General features: G+C 43.9%; 1 protein-coding gene across 3 annotated transcripts in view; it reads left to right on the top strand.

Annotated features, from left to right (window-relative positions):
- The window catches only part of inpp4b (inositol polyphosphate-4-phosphatase type II B), a 900896-nt gene that overhangs the window by 627789 nt on the left and 249104 nt on the right, over positions 1-24003 (top strand). For all 3 annotated transcript variants that reach the window (XM_041213287.1, XM_041213212.1, XM_041213146.1), the window contains one exon: positions 13825-13936. In XM_041213287.1, coding sequence (XP_041069221.1) covers positions 13825-13936 — 112 coding nt within the window. The remainder of the gene's footprint in view (positions 1-13824; positions 13937-24003) is intronic.

Here is a 24003-nt window from a genome sequence, read left to right as displayed (position 1 = left end):
TTTTCTTGCCTGCATGGGCCAATGCCCCACCACATGATGCAATCAGGCATGAAATCATTGCAACAAATTAGTATCCTTAAATCATGAGCTAAAATGAGCATTGTTAACCCAGTTTTATGACTCATTTTCATACGATTTGCTTAGCTGAATTGCCATCTTGGAGACTTTTATGTTTAAAAGCATACTAGATCATTCATGCCTTTGGACATGCCCAAGGCATGTTTTATTACATGACACATTGTCATATCTTCATGTCTCTACAGCGTTGAGAAAATAGACCTGTCATTTACAAACATGTTAGTTTTAGAGGTCAGGAAGCAGATTTTTTTTGAAGTACGATGTCACAGCAGATTTTGTCACATCTTATGAAAGAACAAAACAGGAGTTTGGAGAATTTTTGAAATGTAATTGCTAGCATGCAGTATGAAGTTCAGCAAAGCAAAGTGAATCTTAGGCTTTCGTTGTAGGATTACGGTCTAGTCCAGGCTTGTCCAACCTCTTCAGGCGAGGGGCCACATTTCAATTTTTTTCTCACTCGAGACCAATGAGCAAATTTCGACAAGGTATGGTTTGGTGCAACATTAAACATGAATTCCAATAAAATGTTGAGATGTGAAGAAAAGAAACAACTTGCTGAGCTGAATAAAGCAATGTCAAAACAATAAATTGATCATTTAAATTAATGAGTAATTAATAAAGATGACTATTAGAGTGTGAGAGGGTCAAATTGTGTTTTTCCAGCTCACTCTGTCTCAGGATATTTAGTCACTCACCCTCACCCACACCCACTATGTGAGTTGGTGCGAGTGTGTTGGTGTGCGGGGGGTGAGGGGAGTGCAAACTCTGAGACTGGGAGTGAGCCAGACTCTCTCTTTCTCGTGCACACACACTTTCTCTTGCGCTCTCACACACAGTCTTCTTGCATGCACACACTCCTGTGCGTGCTCTCTCTCTCTTGCTCTCTTTCACACGCACACACTCCTCTCTCACACACATGCACACACTCCTTCTCTCTCTCTCTCACACACACACGCTCCTGCTCTCTCTTTCACACACTCTCACACTTGCTCTCTCTCTCACATGCACGCGCTCACACACAGACATGCCCCCATACTCTCACAGACACCAACAGCCAATCTCTCCCCCCCCCAACCACCAGCACCAGCAGCCAGTCCCTTCTCCCCGCCCACCAGAAGCCAATCTCTTCTCCCAAGCACCCCCCACCAGCAGCCAGTCTCTTCTCCACCCGCCCACTAGCAGCCAGTCTCTTCTCCACCCCCTCACCAGCAGCCAGTCTCTTCTCCACCAACCCCCCCCATCACCAGCAGCCAGTTCTTTCATTCCCCCACATCACTAGCAGCCAGTCTCTTCTACACCCCCACTAGCAGCCAGTCTCTTCACCCCCCCCCCCACCAGCAGCCAGTCTCTTCTCCCCCATCCTCACCAGCAGCCAGTCTCTTCTCCACCACCAACCGCCCGCCCCCCGCATCACCAGCAGCCAGTTCTTTCATTCCCCCCACATCACTAGCAGCCAGTCTCTTCTCCCTCCCCCTCTCCACTAGCAGCAAGTCTCTTCTCCCCCGCCACTAGCAGCCAGTCCCTTCTCTAACCCCCTCCCACCAGCAGCCAGTCTCTCCTCTCCACCCCCCCCACCAGCAGGTAGTCTCTTCTCTCCATCCCCTGCCACCAGCAGCCAGTTCCTTCTCTTCCACCACCCCCCCCACCAGCAACCAGTCTCTACTCTATCCCCACTCCCACCAGCAGCCAGTCTCTTCTCTTCCCACCAGCAACCAGTCCCTTCTCTAACCACCCCAACAGCAGCCAGTCTCTCCTCTAACCACCTCCCCCCACCTCCCCCCACCCCCACTCCCACCAGCAGCCAGTCTCTTCTCTTCCCACCAGCAACCAGTCTTGTCTTCCCCAGCCCCCACCACAACCCCAGCAGCCAGTCTCATCCCCTTACCCAGTAGTCATTCTCTGCCCCCCACCCGGCAACCACTCCCCTACCAACCCCTCAAACTGCCTGGCAGCAACCCGCTACCCAGCAGCCACTTGGTTACTCTGCACCCTGCCCCCCCACCACCTCCCCGAAAACCTCCCTAGCAGACTCACTGCTGCCATCATACCATATCTTCAGGCCCCAGGTTGAAGAAAGCTGCTCCTCCAGTCAGAGACTGCTTCTCTCCCACACTTGCCGCTGAGTGGCTCACTAGTGATCCTAGCAACAGAACAGGCAGGAGAGAAGGCCTATGATTGGTGGAGTAGTTCTTTGAAGAGTCTTCAAATTAACTTACAGAATTTTGAACACTGGGTCCACAGGCTGGATAGAGAGCCTTGGCGGGCCATATAGTGGCCCAGGGCTACATGTTGGACAAGCCTGACCCAGTCTCTAGATTTAAGAAAAAAAAATCTGTAATTGCTGATGGTATAGGAAGGGACTTGAAAATAAAGCTGTCCACTTTTATTGTTGCTGAGTACAGCTGTTTGAAGGAGTGCAAACATAGGCAGAAGATTTGAATGTGAACCACTGCTGCGGTGCTATCTATATGCAGATTCCTATGTTGGGATTCTTCAGATGTTTTACAGGAAAGGGAACGATTTCCAATATGTGCAATTTTTAACATGATTTTGGGCACGTTTTTCTCTAGTCACTAATGAGAGCAAACAGATTAGTGTGAATACAAAATTGAGAAATTGTATTATACGCACAATGAATTTTTTGCTTGTTTCCAAAGAAAAATAAACCCCAATATCTAAAACGGCGAAGTTGTATCAAGCATGTCTACCGTGTTATGCATTGTAACCCACATATGGAACATAGTTTGGTTTAAATCAAAATCCCATTGGACAGAGAACTTGAGGCCACAGTAATGAAGGAAATAGATTGCAACAGCAAGAAGGGCATCATGTAGCATGGATTAACATTGGAGTAGAGAAGACATAGAAACAAAGGGAAGGAGAGAAACAACATAGACATTGACATAAGAGGAGGAAGCAGCAGTGAAGCAGAGCAACTGAGGTACCCTAAATAATATAAATATGAAGTGCTAACTTTTGAATCATTATTATTCCCATGGATGCACACACTTAACTAGCAAGTAGTTTTGGGGTTAGGCTGCCATGAATATGTGATTGATCTGAATGTAAATTATTTTGCTTCATGAGTACTGTAGGCTGAGCAACTGTGTCCCCACTGGTCCCAGTTTATGTGGAAGTCTTGAACTTAATATCACAGTTCAATTTATCTACTTTCTTAAGGATCTATCATTTTTTGCTGAATTATTGTGCAACCAAATAGCCTATACCAGTGAAAACAACAGTCATATCTTGAAATTACAAATTATTCCCTAGTTAGTCTTGTCCAATATAAGTATGTGGTAAATGACAAGCTTCATCCTTTACAAGTGAGTTAGGTTTAGTAAAGGTACGCAATAGGCTTTTGAAATTCACCTAAATTTCACACAGTTAATGTCACATCTGATCAGGTACAAGCATGGACCCTATTGAACTGCTTTCTCAAGCACTAAGTAATAGTGCTCATTGGCCAGTAAATAATGGGTTTTGTGAGCAGAGAAAGCAATTAGCCTGACCTAAAGCTTAGTTAATGTAACACAAGCCGGTAGCATTTGCTGATAGGCTGAAGTACATCTGTTGTGCAGTAAGTCGTTGACCCATTCTACCTGCTTGACCTAAACTAACCTCCCCTACTATCCTGCATTCAGTGTTAGAAGGTAACAAAGCAGGATAGATAAAGGGGAACCAGTAGATGTAATATTTTTGGATTTCCAAAAGGTGTTTAATAAGGCACGAAAGGCTACTCAATAAGACAAGATCCCATCGTGTTGGGGGTAGTATATTAGCATGGACAGAGGATTGGCTAACTAATAGAAGACAGAGTTGGAATAAGGGGGGGTCATTTTTGGGAAGGCAACCTGTAACTAGTGGAGTGCCACGGGGTTAAGTGTTGGGACCTCAATTATTTACAATATATATTAATGACTTGGATGAGGGAAATGAATGTACTATCGCCAAGTTTGCAGATGACACAAAAATAGGCGGGAAGGCAAGTAGTGAGGATAACACAAGAAGTCTACGGAAGGATGTATACTGGTTAAGTGAGTGGGCAAAAACTTGGCATATGAAATATAATGTGGGAAAATGTGAAGTTATGCACTTTGGCAGGAAGAATAGAGGAGCTGAATATTATTTAAATGGAGAAAGGCTGCAGCACAGGGATTTAGGAGTCCTTGTGCATGAATCCCAAAAAGCTAATATACAAGTTCAACAGGTATTGGAAAGGCAAATGGAATGTTGGCCTTTATTTCAAAGGGAATGGAGTATCAACATAGGAAAGTCTTGCTAAAACTATACAAGGCATTAGTTAGACCACACCTAGAATACTGTGAACAATTTTGTTCCCCTTATCCAAGGAAAGATATACTGGCATTGGAGGCAGTCCAAAGAAGATCCCGGGTATGGAGGGATTTTCTTATGAGGAGAGGTTGAGTAGATTGTGCCTGTACTCATTGGAGTTTAGGAGAATGAGAGGCAGCCTTATTGAAGCATATAAGATTCTTAGAGAGCTTGATAGGGTAGATGCTGAGAGGTGTTTTCCCCTTGTGGGAGAGTCTAGGACTAGAGGGCATAATCTCAGAGTAAGGGGTCTCTCATTTAAAACAGAGATGAGGAGGAATTTCTTCTGAGGGTAGTCAATCTGTGGAATTCTTTACCGCAGAGGGCTGTAGAGGCTGGGTCGTTAAGTATATTCAAAGCTGAGAGAGACAAATTTTTAATCAGTAAGGGAATCAAGGGTTATGGGGAAAAGGCAGGAAAGTGGAGTTGAGGATTATCAAATCAGCTATGATCTCATTAAATTGCAGAACTGACTCGATGGGCCAAATGGCCTACTTCTGCCCCTACACCTTATGGTCTTATTTCAAAACCAAGCCTGAGAATCTCAATAGTGTACATGTATAGAATATTGCGGAGGAGCAAAACAAGCCAAAAGTTCACTATGCTAAGATTCAGTGCAGTAATATAAGCACTCTGTTGTGTCAAGCTTGGCTCAATGGTGGCACACTCATGACTGAGTCAGAGGTCATGGGTTCAAGCCCAACTCCAGAGACTTGAATGCATAATCCACCACACTGATACTTCAGTGAAGATTGTATAAGTTACTGCTGCACTGTCAGAAGAGGCATCTCTTGAATGAAATATGAAACTGAGGTCCCTTCTTGCTCTGACAGGTGTGTGTAAAGGATTCTAAGGATTGAAGAAGAGTGCAGGAATTTCACTGGCGGCCTGGCCAATGTTTCTCACTTCACCATGACTCAGACAACTGTTTAATTGGTCATTTATTTAATTGCTGTTTACGGAACCCTGCTGTGTGCAAATGGGCTACTGCTTTTCTCAATGTTACAGCAGTAACTACACTCCAAAAGTATTGATCAACTGTGAAGTATGTTATGTAAAAGAAAATTATTGTTGTTCATTTGCTTTGTTAACCTAATAGATACTCTGGCTTTAGCAGAGGACTATCAGTATCACTAGATTCTGGAAAAATCCCATCTCCACAGCATTCTTTTTGCTTTCATGTTTAGCAGTGATATTTTACTAAAATTTGATGCTAATGATTTTCAAATAGTACGGCTGTATACCTCAAACTATTTTTGGAGTGCTCATATCTCACCTCCCTATTCCTCTGTTTATAATCAGGACATGTCTCTTCTAATCTCTGCCTCTGCAACTTGAATTCCCTTTTGTATCCATTCATTGCTGCTGACCAGGTTCAATTACTTCAACCTTCTTCTTTTCTCTCATGCCCCCTCTCAGGCCCTTGTCTTTTGTCTGCTCCCCTTTCTGTCATCCAGTTGTGCCGTCATTCATTTCTCCAATCACAGGTAGTTTCCCCCCCTCTCCAACCCAACCCTAATCACTACGAGTCATCACTATTCCTCTGTCTTCTTACAGTCCTGCTGCTGTGTTAGGCTCAAATCAACATTGGGTAGGCCCACAATACCCTGGACTTTTATTGGAATTTGTGTTAGGGCCTATTAGGTTATTCACTGCTGCCTGCTTACAACAACAGACCAACCTTCTTCTCTCATCATTACAGTGAAGGGTAATCTTGCTAAAATTTTAATTCTGTTTACCCTGCCCACCACTGCTCCCTCAGATGCTAATCAGTAGATTAACAAACACTGACGCTCTCTGTATTTCCTTCCAGAATGTTTGTTCACTCATTAATAATGTGTCCTTGTCATTCATGACCCGATTATGGACATTTATTTTACTTTCTGGCTTTGAAACTTGGTGAATAGATAGCCTTGGCTACTAGTGAAGCCTCCCTGCCTGGTTATACTTTCCACCACTGATCCTGCACAAAATGTTGTGGCCCTGATCAGCAGACCACACCTTTTCCCTTTCCCCTTATACCTCTTCCATTCAGTCCTCCTGGGAGCACCTCACCTTATTCTCGATTGCCCAACTACTACCCCTACCCCTGCTGTTTCTCTTTTATAATTCTCATTATCAACCCTTCCCCTAGCCAGGATCAGTTTCTCCCTTAGATCTCCTTTCCTCCATCAGGCTCTGCACATCATCCTCAGTCTGCACCTCGACATATCCTGGCCTTTCTCTGATTTCACCATCATCCGCAAACCTTTCTCTCCATATAAGCTCTCCTCCTCATATACATGGTCAACTTCTTGAACTTGCAATCTCATAAGGTCCCTCTGTTCCCAAAATCCTAACCATCTCATCTCACTTCCACCACTTCCTCCTAGCCTTCACCACCCATAAACCCTCTTTGCCTCCTGTGTCTGCCCCTGGGGGAAAAAAACTCTACAAGTCACTTACAATTACATTTTCAAGCTGCTAGCACCTAATCCTTGGTTAGCCATTCATCATAATGCTTCTGAAAACTGTTAATTTGTTCAACCACTCTCTTCCCCCATCGTTGATGCCCTTATCCCCAAAAAAACCTTTCTTCTCTCCCATCCTAATAGCCCTCTGGTATAGCCCACATTGTGCCCTCTGAACTTCGGTGTGCAGATTTGAGTGCATCTGGTACAAAATTGGATTAGCTATCCATCATCAGATCTGGCTGGACCATAGCAGCGTCCTATGCCCCACGTTCCCTTCCTAAACCCCTTCTCTCTTCACCTCTCTATACTCCATTAAGACTATATACAGAACCAACCTTTGTAACAGAACTTTTAACAGCCAAGACCCCCCTCCACTCACATCCCTAACATCTCCTCCTTCAGCTTGGTGTCCATTTTGCCTTATGCCTTTGCAAGGCATCTTAGCATGTTTTTTTCTATGTTAAAGACATAATATAAAAGTACGTTGTTGTGCTACTTCCTTTCACTGTTCTTTTTCCAAAAAATGACTACTGCTTATTTTGCTACACTGAACAATATCTGTCATCTGTCAGGCCGCTCTTGCCTCAGTCTCCTGCCTTAAAGCTCCTGACATATATTGGGGTCAGGTTCCAATGTGTCAGCCATCCTTTAAAACATCCCCCAATTAGTCATTCTTTATATATGGACCTATAGAGTAAGTGCCAGTGGGCTGTCATGGTGGAGGGCATCAGCAGCGAACTTATTATTCTTATCCAATGCCCATAGGCACATTTTAAAAGCAACAAGTCTAGATATTTTTTGGCCCTTCCAGAGATATTGTGACCAATTTTCAGCCACCCTTTACCCAAACTAAGATTAACTAAATCAGAAAAGACCTGTAACCTTTTTGGGCTCTCTGGCTCAGTTACTCACTCCTTTACAAATGAAACATTATGAAAGCCTACATTTTAAAAGAATAAGACACAAGTGAGAGTACTTAGCAAAGAGTACAATTAACAATGCAAATAAATGATTTGAAAATTGATAATTTCAGAATAATGAGCACCTCTCCCAAATTGTATATTTCACATTGCAGCGAAGCTGCACCACATGATTCTTAACACAACAAGACTGCACTTTATTTTACAGAGCTGAAAAATGGCATCCTTGTAACCGTTATAGTCACCTATTTAGCAAGGTCCTTGATATTCTTTAATTATTTCTCTGTTTTTATAATATGCTTTTCGTGACTGTTGTGGTGTGTGCTTTGCCTTTTACAGTGAGATCCTATTTTCATGAGGAATCATTTTAGAAAATGAAAATGAGTAAAGCCTTGTTATTTCATTTTGCGCTCATAATCTGTTTACATAAAATGAAAGACACCCAAGTGAACATAATTAATTACTTTATGAAGTGTAGTCACTGTTATTTTTCCAGTAAGTGTGGTAATAAATTTGTGCATAATAAGGTCCCTCAAACAGCAGTGAGATGAGTTAATTGTCTATCTGTTTTGGTGGATTCACTTGAGGGATAAATGTTGGGTGAGACACCAGGCAAACTCCCTACCCTTCTTCAAAAATTTCCCATGGGATCTTTAATATCTACCAAGAAAGATATGAGGAGTCCCGACTTGATATCTCATCTTCAGTTATTATGTCTACACTGAAATGTCTGCCTTCATTATATGGCCAAGTCCAGGGGTGGAACTTAAACCACAATCTTCTGATTCAGGTCAGATTGTTACTGATGAACCAAGATGCTACTTGCCGTACTTCAAATTTAATTTATTGTGTGAAATGCTTTGAAACATAAATTGGCTTAAATTAGAATGAAGAATTGTGCATATGAGAAGTCTGAAATGGCCAAGAAGGACAGGTGAACATTTGAGTCCACGGAAAAGTTGCACTGGAAACCTTCTTCCATTTCTTTTTCAGTTATTGATTGACCTGTTGTGCATTTGTACAACATTTATTTCCTATCCATTCCAGTATATGTTTTGAGAGATCCATGCAGAAGCGCAAGCGGAGGATGAACTGGTTGAGCTGAATGGCATGTTTCTGTGCTGTATATTCCATGTAATTCTATCTCAAATTATTCTTAGGTTAAAGTGCTTCAGCTAGCTACCTCCTGTCAAATTTGAACAGGAAAATACAACCAAAGCTTTTCACACTGAGCTTAAGTGTGATTTGCTGTGTTATTAATGCTAAGAATAATCAGATTTTATTAGCATTAGATTACAGAATATTACATTATTTTTAATCCATTCACAGCTACTTTGTAACATTTCTGAGGTGCCTTTTTTCTCTGCTTTCTTTCTGCCCTCTTTACAGCGCAATACATCAGCCAACCATCCAATTTTCTTTCTTTGATTTCCTTTCTTTATTTCTATTCTTGTAATACTGTTAATAGCAAATGTTCCTGTGAATTTCCTTCTGGTGTAGAGGATTGAGAGATGATTAAAGCACTGCTCAAGATCACCATATCACATTAATTATAATAGAGGAGAGATGTTTGAAATTAGTTCTTCGAATGGATCTATTATCAATTCATGCTATACAGCCTTTGATCAGATAACTTTCTGGGCTTTTACTAAAAATTTATGTCAATTTAATTAGCTGGTCAGATTTCTAGTTTGCATAAACATGGTTACTAACTCTGTTTTTCATTGCTCCACCATTGGTGGCTATGCATTCATTTGCCTCGACCCCAAGCTCTGGAAATCCCTCCCTAAATCCCTGTGCCTCTATAGCTCTCACTGCTTCAAGATGCTCTTTAAAACCTTCTTTTTTGTCCAAACATTTGGTCACCTCTCCTTATATTTGATTATCACTTCTGTAAAGTGTTTTAGTATGTTTTGCTATTTTAAAGGTGCTTTATAAATGCAAGCTGTTGTTAGGTTCTGTTAACAGTGCAAGTATGGCTGACCAACTGAGTATAATAATGTCAAAGTTTTACTCACTGTACTGAAAAAATATAGACTACACATGGTTTTGTTTTCATGGAATCGTGGGGGTGAATTTCCTTCTGGTTTCTCACATTGTCATTTACTTTGGCAGAACCCCTTATTCCCTTCACAAAGTCTTCCTACTTCTCTTAAATAAATAAAAGCAAAATACTGCGGATGCTGGAAATCCGAAATAAAAACAGAAAATGCTGGAAAAACTCAGCAGTTCTGACAGCATCTATGAAGAGAGAAACAGAGTTAATGTTTCGAGTCTGTATGACCCTTTTTCAGAGCCTTCTATCTTCAGCACCTACTTTCTTCTCTGTCACGTTATGAACCATCATCCCCACCTCAATTCATCTGCTGCTGAAACCCTCAGCCATGATTTTGCTGCCTTCAGACTTGACTATTTCAATGTTTGCCTGGCCAACCTGCCCCTCCAGAAAGGTCAACTCATTCTGTACCAATTTCTGCATGCCAATCACTCTTGTCCTCACTGACGTCCATTTGGTTTTTGGTATCCCAACACCTCAAATTTAAAATTCTTAACTTTCTGTTTGAATTCCGTCATAAGCCAACATCTCCTTAACTCTGTAGTTCCGTAAAACCCCAACTCCCAAGCTCACTATTTCTCAGGCATTGGCCTGTTATCAGGAAGGCACTTCATAATTTAAATGTTCTTTCTTTCTTTCCTTCTTTCTGTTGTGACTTCTTCCCCCTTATGCCCCATCATAGGTGGCTATACATTCAGCTGATTAGGCCTCATGTTCTGTAATTTCCTTCCTAACCCCTTCTATCTCCATCACTGTATCTTCCTTTTAAAACACTCCTTAGAACCAACCTCTTTGACAAGGTATTGATCAGCCCCTTTCCAATATGTTCTTTCCATATGCCTTTGCAGAGCATTTGGTATATTTTTCTATGTTAAAGATGCTAATAAAAGCAAGTTGTAGTGGTACTGCCTTTCTCTCTCTTTTTCTCAAAATAACTTTTTATTTCTCTGCATTGAACTGCACTTGTCACCTGTCAGATCACTCCGTGAACATGCTGAAGTCTCCTGCATCCTCCCTCATAGTTTGCTTTACCAGAAGTGAATCTTATTACCATTCAGCTGCCTTAGTTTAATCATTTATCTAAGAGGAGACAAAATAGGTCACAGCAGTTATCCCTGGACCTGCCAATTCAAAGAAGAACCTCCAATTACCCCAGGAATTTTGTCATTGAGGTGGGAAGCTCAAGTCGGGAAATTTCCTAACTTGGCAGACCTGTCTCCTTCAAAAGGGCCCAGGCCTGACATATTTTTGTTCCAGGCATGGAGGTGGGCCAGCCGCCTCTGGAGGCAGTAGAGAGCTGGCCACGAGGCGGGCGTGTACCAAGGCAAGCTGGTTAGAACACCCACCTCATTTCTCTGGGACTCAGGCTCAGTTGTATTAAAGGTTCTTAGGCCCTCTACCCCTCACCCCACACACCCCCTCACTCCCACCCATTTCCTATACCACCTCCATGCCCCTTGGCATCATCCATGCCCACTCACCCACCAATGAGCCATATACTAACAAAGGCAAGGTTTGAAAATCAAAATGCTGCTTTGAAAAAAACTGCTGCTCTTACAACCCTATAAATGTGTCAATCAGACAGAGCCATTATGGTATCAATAACAGAAGCTTTTTTACCTCACTTCATACCTCTTAATCTTGTCAAATAAATATACAGACATTGAAAAAAGCCGTTCAAAGACAGAATAACTTCTTATAACCTCATACATCCCCCAAATCAAGCACTCCACTTTAGCCTGCGAAAACAGATCCCCTGCTGAGCTCATCCATCAGTGAGTCCTGGAGCTCATGCAAGCATTCATAATGAGGCCATCTGTTTCTGTTGATACAGTTCACAACCACATTATGACTGTTTGGTTTCTGACTCCCACGACAGAAGCATAGTAGCGATTCAGTTGGTATCACCAGGGTAATTATATTTAGAGCCATTGACTTGCTGAAAATAATGTTCTTGTTCCTTGATTGATCTGATGGTGCCCTTCAACCTGGTCAGCCAAGGTATCCAGGATAGCAGCAGTGTGTTGTGCCCTGCACTACTTGGCACTGCAAAGGACATTGGAGCTGGCCCCAGAGGAGGTTTGAGAGTGCCCAGCATCCTCAGAGGAGGAGGCAAAGGAACATTCTGAAGTGCCATTGATGCCTGCAACCCACAAACCTACATGGCTGAGAAGCCGGAAATGCTCTCATTTGGCTAGCTTTCAATCCCACCTGACAATGAACCTGGTCAATACAAACAGTCATCCAACCATTACATTCTTTCTGAGCCTTATGTCATCCTCAGTGAGTTTCATGTCATTTGCCAGCATATACCTGCCTTGCCTTCATCTGGTATGGGGCACAGACGACCTCATGACAATAATAAGATCATACATTGTTATGCCTTCATTAAAATATGTATAATAATGTGACAGTTACAGTGTAATAAAATCCCTTTGTGTAGCTAAGATCATTTCTGTGTCTGTTTTGTCTTAACTGCCTTTTGGCTTTGGCAGAGCCAGAGGTAGGCTACTCATTCCCCTGCTCTGACACACATGGGACGCCTTTGGTGGATGTCCTCTGGGTTATGATACCCCAGGGGACCCTGCCAAAAACTGTCCCCACATGCATCCTTCAGGGGCAGACTTGGTTATGGGGACAGCATGCAGGGTTCTGTCAAAGGGGTTGAGAGCAAGAGCCATGCCCATGGGCAGTCTTGAGAAGTGACCCCACTGCCATCATCCCTGTCTGCCTCTTCCCTCTCAGGGTCCACCTGCATTTCCCTGCAAACAAAAGCGGGAAGGCACTTGACTGCATGTTAGTGTGCTGTTCTGCCCTTAAGGAGATTTTTTGATTGATGCTTTACCAAGGTCGCTGCCATAGTGTGTAGGCCATTATTGTGGGCCACGTGCATTTCTTGGTCTGCTGTGTCTGATTTTCCATGAAATTGGCCGCTCTTTCAATGGAGCTTGTCATTAGTGCAAATGAACTTCTCCTTCTTCTGTGCAAGGTGTGCACTGCCTCTGGAAATTTTGACAGATGCACACAAATTTATCTTTGCTGCTCCCTAAGTACCCTTTAATGGATGATACCTGACGGCTCAGCATCTATGCCCAGCTAAGCAAAGCTTGAGGTGTCATTGACCCTCTGCTGAATCATTGTGTAATCCTAAGTTTAACTTGAAATACAGAACAGAGAAAACCTCCATGAATGGATTTATAATGTCACTGCACATAGTGGTGAGAAGAAATCTTACTGCACAGTTCATGACCTAGTTTCTGGTCTAGTCACTTGTAGTTGGTTCTCACAGGCCAATGAGGAAAAGATCCACATAGTTGTCCTGCATATTAGGTTTGCTGTTTTGTCCATCAGAAGCAAGAGAAGATTACAGCCTGGTTGCACTTCAGATCCTATGGAGGTCTGTCAGTTTATTGTTTACTGTGTTACTGCTGAAGCCAGGATAAGCCTGTGCTTACGTAGAAAATATTATCCTTGAATTGATATAGATGAAGAATTTTGAAATCTAGGCGCTTTGTATGTTTTAACATCTGTACTGATATTTAATTTTTATACAATACCAACTAAGCGCCCTGACTGTATGTACAGTAGTGTGTAATGCAGGCTGCATTCTCTCAAAAATGCTTCTGTGACTGGTAGGGTTGGATTGAGCATGATAAGATAACAATTTTCTCACTGCCACATTTCACTATTTTGTTGGATATTTGAGGATTTTTCTTTTGTATTTACACTGATGATACCACTCAGTACTGGGCAATATGATTGACATGTTGTCCATTTATAAATAGGATGCAACAAGAGCATCTTAAATTAAACAGCAACTGAGTCCTGCTTCCAAAATACAGGTATGTTTGAGTGCAAGCAATACTTCGGCAAGAATAATATTTTAAAAACCTGATCTGGTTTTTGAGATCTGAGAACATGCAGTTACGCATGAAATGCTGATGCAAATTCCTTTCACCTTGAATCATCATTTATGTTTCAGCCCTCTAGATGGTTCAAGCAAAGTGGGGACCATAGTGGTCAGCAACCTTAAAATGGGAGAGAATGAAAATGAAGAAGCAGACCACACTCCTGGTGAAGTGTCAAGGCAAAAGGTAAAAAACAAGCTGCTGTGTAAATATAAAATTAGAATTTCTATTTTTAATGTTTATTTAAATACAGCCTAGAATTTAGCAATTCATTGATTATGTTGTTTATGACAAAGTCTTATTTACCTAACATGGTCAACATTAGCAACACTTAAGTACAATGCAAAAGTTTCAATGGAATGTTACAGTTTATGGAATGGAAACGTACCATTTAGCTTATTTTGTTATTTAAACCTTCTAGCACCTCTGAGAAAATATTGTCCATAAATGGACAGAGCTTTACCACGCTGATAAAATTATCTCTCTCTTTAATGTATATGAAAATTCTTTCATGTGTATGCACTTCCTGTAAGGTAACACCTCTGGCAACATTTTCCGAACACACTTTTCTGAACATGCTTTTTTCTATCACAGGATTTCCGTAATACTTGTCTGTTATGTTTTATCATTGTGATTAAACATAACTATTCACTTCATCTATCTTTTATCTTCAAGATCTGTCTCTAATGTTGCTTACTTACCCCTGAGACTACTTCTCTGTCTCTCCAACAGAGGTGATATTGAGATGTTGGGCAGTATTTAATGGAGGTGATGGGGGTCTTGCCTGTCAACTGGAGAGAGTCCCGCATCGCCTTTATTTTAGGGAAGGCCCACAGAATTAAGTGCCACCCAGGCACTTAACTGGGTACTGGCAGGCCTTCCCTGGCATCAAGGGCAAACCCCCACAACACCCCCCCCCCACCACACCCCCCCCTCCCACCATCCCCCCACCCCACCAAGAGTTGCTGGCCAATTAGAGGCTGATAGCTTTATTGAATAGCAGCGCTACCGGGGAGGCATTGAATGCTGCTGGTACGACACTCACCCGTGGCCCAGGATTGTTGCTGGATTTGAAGCCACAGATGGCATGAGGGGTGGGGGAATTTGTGGGGGGAAGGGGTGGGCATGGCCAACAGCAAGTTTTAAAGGGATTTAAGGGCCCCCCCTCCTCCTCCCAATAGTGGGTCCCTCAATCAGGCATTGATTGCCTCTTAACCAGGGAACAGCACTCCCCCCGCCACCCCTAGGAACATGCAAGCAGCCTTGCACATGTTTGCTTCTCGCGCTCCCCACATGGTGAGTCCCTGCCTGCCCCTAACACCAGCAACGGCAGGACATATGGACGTATGAACTAGGAGCAGGAGTAGGCCACTCAGCCATTCAAGACTACTCCGCCATTCAATAGGATCATATCTGATCGTAAGCTTCCGCCAACCCTCAATAGTTATTCACCCCCTTGTTAGTCAAGAATCGATCTAGCTCTTCTTTAAAAACATTCAAAGACTCTGCCTCCACCACCTTTTGAGGAAGAGTTCCAAAGACTCATGACCCTCTGAGAAAAAAAAATTCTCCTCAACTCTGTCTTAAATGAGCAACCCCTTATTTTTAAACCGTTACCCCTCATCCTAGATTGTTCCACAAGAGGAAACATCCCCTCCACATACGCCTTGCAAAACCTCTCAGGATCTTAACGGTCTTGATCAAATCATCTCTTACTCTTCTAAACTCCAATGGATATAAACCGAACCTGTCCAACCTTTCCTCATAAGACAACCCACCGATTCCTGTTATTAGCCTAGTAAACCTTCTCTGACCTGCTTCTAACACACTTACATCTTTCATTAAATAAAGAGATTTAATGAATCTCCTTATTCATTCCTAGTATTGTATTGTACACAGTACTCCAGATGTGGTCTCAACAGTGTCCTGTGCAACTGAAGCATAACCTCCCTACTTTTGTATTCAACTCCCCTTGGAATGAGGCCCTTAGGGTGGGCATTAATTGCCCACCTTCAGGCTTCAAATGGTGATGTGGCAGGAAGGCTGCCCACAGGCCTTCCCACCAAGGTCTTAATTGGATGGAGGCTGGAAGAGGCAGGGTCCCCACCCTCCCACCTGATTTAATGACCAGTATTCACCAGTTTTCTCATTGCTGATGAACCTGAAAACAGTCCTTCTGCCTTGCTTAGAATAGAGGCACCAGTTGTGAGTTGTCTTCCCCATATATCCCTGGCTGACTGCCTCTGAGAGTCTGTGACGAGAATTTAATGCGGGTGATGCAAATCTCACCCCTGGCTGGAGAGCTGGAGAGAGCCCCATGTTGCTCCCCCTTTGGGGAAGGCCTGCCAGTATTAAGTGCCTTTCAAGCGGCCAGTGGCGGGCCTTCCCTTGAATCAAAGACTCAGAGGACAGAAATCCCACCCCCTTGGAGCTGTCGGCCAATTATATTCCGGCAGGCAAAACCATTGGGAGCGGTGGCAGCTGCAGGCAATGCACCCAGGGAGAACCATAGGATCGTGGAAGGATGCAGGCCACAGGTGAGTGAGGTCAGGATGAAGGCCATGGGGTGATGTCATGGGGGAGGGGAGCCAGCAGCAAGGGCAGCTTCCCCCAGCTCTTTCCCAATGCTGGGTCCCACAATCAGGCACTGAGTGCCTTTGAACAAAAGATTTCTCCTCGGAGCCCACAAATTTGCTTTTTGGACTTCCTGCCCCACCCACCACTGGTTGAACTCCAGAGGCAGGAGGATGATACCCTCAAGTGGGCTTTAATTGACCAGAAGGCCCTCAATTAGTGGTGGGATGGCAAGGCTGTACACGAGACCTCTCATCCCAAATTTAATCGGGGCAGAGCGGGAAAGGCAGCACACCTCCACCCACCCAGCTCACTCCCACCCAATTAACTGGCCCCCTGCAAACTCGCCTCGAGTAAGTATGAAATTCCGCCCTCTGAGTTTGCCTGCAGCAAGAACAGCTGACCCCTCTTTTGTGTCCATGTATTAAAGCTTGCACCTTGCAATAAATTTTGACCTGAGCCCCTGCCCCCATATCAAGCAAGTCACATGGGCTTGTCTCCGTGCAGATTTAGTATGAGGCTACATGGGCATATCTCTAGTAAGATTTCTTAGGAGATCCATGCCCCACTCCAAAGTACTTCATTTTACCTTGAATTAAAGGAGACCATTTAAAACATTATAATGTCCAGCGTTCATAACATAGATTGTAAATAGTTGAAGCTCCGACACTTATCCCTGTGGCACCTGTCAAGTTAGTTTGTCAGCCTGAAAATGATACATTTATCCACAACCTCTGTTTCTTGTTAGTTAATCGATCCTCTATCTCTGCAAATAATTGAGTGGAATCGTCCCAATTTTGGCCAAACGCGGTAGCGGGCGGGAAAAAGGATGTTTTACCCACTGGCCGCAATGACAGCTTTCAGTGCTGTGTCATCTGCTTCCCTCTCATTAATTGTACAGCCACAGGAAACATGCCGCCTCAATGCTGAGCAGCCTCTGATTCACCTGCCACACCGTTGCCACACCGTTTCCTCACTCTGGTGCCATATTTATTCTGTAGCTGCACACAGAGTTCTCAATGCTTGCAGCTAAGGACTGCTCCAATGAAGACATGGCCCTGAAAGCCAGGAAGAGTTCAGTGACCTGTCATGATGTCCTCCAGCCCTGCTCTGGCCACAGGAGGTCCAGCAATTTCTCCACTCTGGCTTGGGAAGTGGTGGCAGTGGTGATCAGTGCCATGCTGCACAGAAGAGGATGGCCATCCAGTGCAGAAAGATGATGAACAATCTCATTCGTGTTGCCAGGGTAAGGCAACCATCTCATCACTCTAAACTCACACACTCAAAGCCATCACACATTTACTGGCATCTCACTCATTGCCAGCTAAAGGAACATCACTGTTCACTCTCTCTCACACCCTCACATCTTCATCTGGCCTCATCCCCTCTGGAGACTGTCTCCTCAGCCTTCACCATCTTGAGACCATTTGCACAGATCAACATGTGCCCCCACGTACAGCCTGGGATACCTCGCTTCCCCAGTACAGCCTTTGTCCTGCAGACTCTTCCCTTGCCTGAGGCCTCTTCAACACCTTCCCCACACAAGTCCTAGCCCTGGTCTGGTAGGTAGAAACCTGCCCATGAGCACCCCCTAAAAATGATGTGGTGCTGCCTGTGAAGCCTGGCACTGATGTCTGTGAATGCTGCCCGAAGCAAGGTAGGCAAACAAACCTCAAAGGTCCGAGCAAAGTGCAGCTCACCAGGTGCACGTCACTTATGTACCATTGTGAAACACGTCGGTGTGCAATCACGCTAACATGCCTGGATGATGCAGCGTGGAGGGATGATTCCGGCAGGAAGGGATTATAATTATATGCAGATGTATTAACATGGCATTCCCAACATCCAACAGCAGGAAATGCGGCCTGCCATTGAGAGGCGGAGTGGACAATTGCAAACTGGTTTCACGATGTTGTGAAACCAAATTTTGGCCTTCCCTCCACATTGTTTGGTCACACCCACCATTACGCCTGATGCCAACGGGGAAGGAAATTTCTAGCCATTACCTCCAATACCATGAACACGTATCTTGTTGTAACCTTTCATGTGACACCTTAGCACATGCCTTTTGGAAATCCAAGTATGCTCCATCTACTGGTGCCCTTTATCCACCCTGCTTGTTACATCCTCACAGAACTACTAAAATTTATCAAACATGTTTTCCCTTTCATACTATCAAGCAGAGCCAACATGGTTTTATTATGATTTTCTAAATGTCCTGCTGTTACCTCCTTAATAATAGATTCCCACATTTTCCAAATAACAGGTGTTGGGCTAACTGGCCTATAGTTTTCTGCTTTCTGTCTTTCTCCTTCCTTGAATAGGGACATTATATTTGCAACTTTCCAATCTGTTGAGACCTTTCCAGTATCTAGGGAATTTTGGGAGGTTGCAAGCAATGCATTCACTATCTTTGCAGTCACTTCTTTTAAAACCTTAGGATGCAGGTCATCAGATCCAGGGAACTTGTCAGCCTTTAGCCCCATTAGCTTTCCTAGTACTTTTTCTCTAGTGATAGTGATAGTTTTAAGTTTCCCCCCCTCCCTTTTACCCCTTGATTTTCCACTCTCAGGATGCTTTTAGTATCCTCTACTGTAAAGATAGATACAAAATACTTATTCAAAGTCTCTGCCATTTCTTTGTTTCCAATTTTTAATTCCCCAGTCTCATCCTGGAAGGGAGCTGTGTTTACTTAACTGTTGTCTTCCTTTTTATATACTTAAATAAACTCGATGTTTATATTTCTTGCTAGATCACTCTATATTCTAATTTCCCCCTAATTTTTTTTTAGTTATCTTTTGCAAGTTTCTAAATTTTCCCAATCTTCTGGCATATCTCTATAGCCTTTTTCAATTTGATACCGTCCTTAACTCCCTTAGAAAACCTGAATGGTTCATCTTTCCAGTAGGGTCTTTCTTTCTCAATGGAAGAGTGTTACATAATATTTCCTTAAATATTTGCCACTGCTTATTTACTGTTCTAGCTTTAAACCTATTTCCTAGTCCTCTTTAGCCAACACTGCCTCATATCTTTGTAATTGCCTTTAAGTTTAAGACACTTGTTTCAGACCCAAGCTTTTCACCCTCAAACTGAATGTGACATTCCATCATGTTGTGATCATTTTTGCCTGGAGGCAAATCTTGTCTCATTATACATTAGCAGGTCTAAAATAGTCCATTCCCTGGTTTGTTCCAGAATGTATTGTTCTCAGAAACTGTCCTGAATACATTCTAAGAACTTGTCCTTTACCAAATTGATTTGTCCAAGCTATATGAATATTAAAATCACCAACAATTATTGCAGTACTTTTCTTACAAGCCCCTATCATTCCTGGACCTCTCCTCTGTCCTACAGCATAGCTACTGTTTGGGAGCTTATAAATTACTCCCACCATTATTTCCCTTTCTTATTTCTTATCTCCAACCAAACTGATTCCCATCTTGATCTTCCGAGCCAAGATAACTTCTCACTACAGTTCTGAGCTCATCCTTTACTAACTGAGTTATCCCACCTCCTTTTCCTTTCTTTCTATCCTTTCAAAATGTCAAATACCCTTGAGTATTCAGCTCTCAACCTTGGTCACCTTCCAACCATGTCTTGCAATGGCTATCATATCATGACCATTTATTTTAGTTCTGCCAACAATTCATCTATCTTGTTATGAATGCTGCGTGCATTCAGATAAGATGTTTTGATTTTCACCATTATTCCCTACTCTGAGCCTATTTGTTGATGCATTCTTTTGCTTGTATGCTCTGTCCTTTCCTGTCACACTCTGGTTATCATTACCTGCATTGCTACCCTGCACTACTGCCTTGTGCTTTCTCTTTAATTTTCTTAATTTTCCTTAAGTTGAACCCTCCCCTACGCCACCCCACCTCCCCCCACCACCATTAATTAGTTTAAAGCCCTCTCTACAACTCTCATTCAACTCACACTATCGACCCTAGTATGAATTCCAATGGAGCAGCTCCCTCTTGCCCCAGTACTGATGCCAGTGCACCATGACTGGAAACTTATTTCTCCCATACTAATCTTTGAGCCATGCACTCAACTCTCAAACCTTATCTACCCTATGCCAATTTTCTCATGACTCAGGTAGTATTCCTATTACCTTCGTGGTTCTGCTGTTTAATTTAGTCCCGTTATGATGAAATAGTTCAGTAGCTTTTCTCTGTGTACCCTATTTCCCCTGGTGAATGAGCAAAGAACAAGTGAGCATAACATTGAAATTAGAGTGAGGCAGTTCATGTGACGCCAGGGAGCACTCCACACAAAGGGTCGTGGAACAATGGAACTCTTTGCCCAAAAAGTTGTTGAGGGCATGCCAATTGAAAATTTCAAAATTGAGAACAATAGATTTTTGTTTGGCAAGGATAATAAGGGTTACATGACAAAGGCAGGTGAAGTAGATTGTGTTAAGATATTAAGGGTTACAGAACAAAGGAACGTTAAGTAGACAGATTTAAGGTACACATCTGCAGTGACCTAACTGAAAGATGGAACAAGGTCAAGGAGCTGAATTGCCTACTCCTGATCCTGTATCCCTATGGTTTTACTAGCCCAGTTATTCTCCACAGATGGTGCTGGCTACGTAGTATGCTGTTCATTCCACAGTGATGTGAAGTTGTGTGCTGGGAGTGAGATTGTCTGTTCCTATACAATAAACAAACTGTAGTCCCATGTGAACTGAGAAAAGGGAAGAGCCATTGATGAATGTATCCTACAGCTTATCTTCTTTCTTTTAAGAACTGGGTCCAAAGCCATGTCAAACCTAAAACTGTGGACTGAATAATATGGGGGGGCTGGATGCCATGCCCTCTTGGAAACCATGTCGGCGTGAAGCCGACCGGCTCCAAGCTTACCAGCCCCGCAGCCATAAAGAGTTGCAGGGCTCATTAACCAGGGCCGTGTGGGACTTTTGCCCCACATTGGGGTGGAAGTCCCACCCTCTGGAGCTGCTGGCTAATAAGATTGGTTGGTAATCCCTTCAGCCCTGGCAGTGCCAGGAAGGCATCAGTGGCAGCTGCCGGGACAGCAGATGAAGTAAGGAGCCCAAGGCCTAGGATCGCTGGAGAAGAAAAATCCAGGGTCTTGGGCCGGCAGGGTTTGGGTAGGTTAGGGACAGAGGCAGTTGGAGAGAGAGGGTGGGTTTAAGGGAGGGAGCAGGTAGGAAGGAAGTAGGTGTTCAGTCTAAGGAGGGGGACCACTCTGCGATCGGCAAAGGGCAGCCCCCGAAGAGCAACCCCCTCCCCACTTTCACCCAGCCCTTTAACCATTTCATTTTAAAAATTGGATTTTCCACTCCTGCCCTACTGCCCACGCCAACATATTATGGCATGGGCAGTGTATTATTAGGGCCAGTAGGCTTGATAACAAGCCTAACTGACCCTTCATTGATCAATTAAATATGGTGGCTGGGCTGCTGAGTTTGGCACTCACCTGTCCCCCATATTATGGAGGAGAGCTTGGGGGTGGGTGGGAACGTTGTGGGATGGGCGCCCAACCTATTTTATGTCGCTCCCCCCCCACCCCTCCCCATAGGAAAGAAGCCCTCTGAAGGCACGTACAATTCAGCCCTGTGAGTGGGCATTTTCTCCCAAGCAATAAAAAACTAGCATTTTCTTTGCAATTGAGAAATTTTTGTAAAAGAGACCATCTGTGTTGAGAAACCAGGCCATGATTTAATTTTACTGTCTTTTAGAGAAATGACTGACGACAAAGGACAGAATTGTCCGCTTCCGTTTGCGCCGGGCGTCATAGTGGGTGGGAGTGGAAAATATTGGGAGATCTCAAAAATCGGTTTCACGGGTCATTGTAAAACCAGTTTGTGATCGTCTGCTCCACCCATCAACAGCCGGCCTAATCTCTCACAGCTGCATGTCAGGAACCTAATTTCAATACTTTGGCATCTCACCATAAGCCCTGCTTGCAGGAATCACCCACCCACGCTGGATCACCTGGGCCCGTCAGTGTGCTGTTTCACAACTGTACATAAGCAACCTGACGAGCTGCAATTCACTTGGCACTTCAAGATTTGTTTGCCGACCTTGCTTCAGGCATCACTTGTAGACATCAGCGCCAGACTTCTCAGGCAGCACCCACATCATTTTTAGGGGGGGTTCACGGGCAGGTCTTTCCCAGCAGACCAGCCGTAAGGCGGGGGTGGCTTTTCAATGGCTGCAGAGCTGGGGCTTGCTTGGGGAAATGGGAGAAGAGGCCTCAGGCAAGGGAAGAGGCTGCAGCGCAAGGGCTGTACTGGGGAAGGTGGTTATCCCGGGGTGTGTGTGGGGTGGGGGTCGCATATATTGATCTGTGCAAGTAGCCTCAAGATGGCAAGGGCTGAGAGGCAGGCTCCAGAGGAGATGAGGCCAGAGGGAGATATGAGGATGTATGCGAGAGAGTAAGTGGTGATGTCCTTTGAACTGGCAATGAGTGAGATGCCATACGTGTGATGGCTTTGCAAGTGTGAGAGTTTAGACTGATGATACGGTTGCCTTACCCTAGTGGCCAGATGAGAACTTCCTCTTTCTGCACTGGATGGCCAGCCATATCTGTGCAGCGTTGGCACTGACCACCACTGCCACCGCCTCCCAAGCTGAAGTGGCGAGATGGCTGGACTTCATGTGGCCAGAGTGGGGGTGAAGGACATTACAGTGGGCCTCCAAAAGGCTTTCAAGTGATGGGTTACTGAACTCTTCTTGGCTTTCGGAGTCATGTCATTACTGGAGCAATCCTGGGCTGCAAGCGTTGAGAACTGTGCGCACGGCTGCAGTTTAGATATGGCACCGAGATCGAGGAAATGGTGTGGTGGGTAATTCCGAGGCCACCCGCTAGCAAGTTGGCATGTTTCCTGTGGTTGCATAATTAATGAGGTGGGAAGCGGATGATACAGCGCAAAAATCCGCCATTGCAACTGCCGGGTAAAACATCGTTTTTCATGCCCGTTACTGCACTTTGGGCGGGATCGTCCCAGATTTGCACAAAGTCTTTATCCAGTAACTAACTGAACCACACTGACTATGAATGTTCCAGTTTTGATCCCTATTTTGTGCTGACATAGTTGATCTCAGCCAGGCTGCTGTGGGATCTCTACAGTTGCCTTTGTTTTAAGAAGGGTAAAATGAAGTAGTGTTTACATTCCCAATTGCTGTTCAGAGACCAGAGTTGGAAGCCTGCATGCGTGGCCACTGAGTAAGGAATAGATTTGGCTTGGCTGTAATGTCCTGCATTGGAATGGTATGGTAGCATTTGTTGTCAAGGCTTATTACCTAGTTGATGAGGTGGGGGGAATGAAATCCCAATTTATGCTATACTAAAACATAGCCTATTTGGCAAGATTTTGATAACTTTTGTGCGCACACTTATGGGAAAATTAATCCCTTTGGTGTGGTTAGGAAGTGATCTGCGATTTTCATTTTCTAGAAACTATGGTGATGGATTCGGTTATCACATTTTCACTTTCCAGAAGTTGAGTATGATAGGTACTTATCTTGTCAGTAGTCCTGACAATTGTTGATATAATAATGTTTCTGAAATGTAACTTAGACAACAATCCTGCAGAGGTACAGCAGATGATCAGCCCTAAGTACCAGTAACTTAAATAGTACTAGATATTAGTGGGCTTGCCAACACGCCTGGAGATTAAAATTACATATTTTCAGACATACCAGTACAAG

The sequence above is a fragment of the Carcharodon carcharias genome, chromosome 1 (assembly GCF_017639515.1).
Source record: "Carcharodon carcharias isolate sCarCar2 chromosome 1, sCarCar2.pri, whole genome shotgun sequence".
Lineage (NCBI taxonomy): Eukaryota > Metazoa > Chordata > Chondrichthyes > Lamniformes > Lamnidae > Carcharodon > Carcharodon carcharias.
This window is presented reverse-complemented; position numbering and strand designations above follow the sequence as displayed.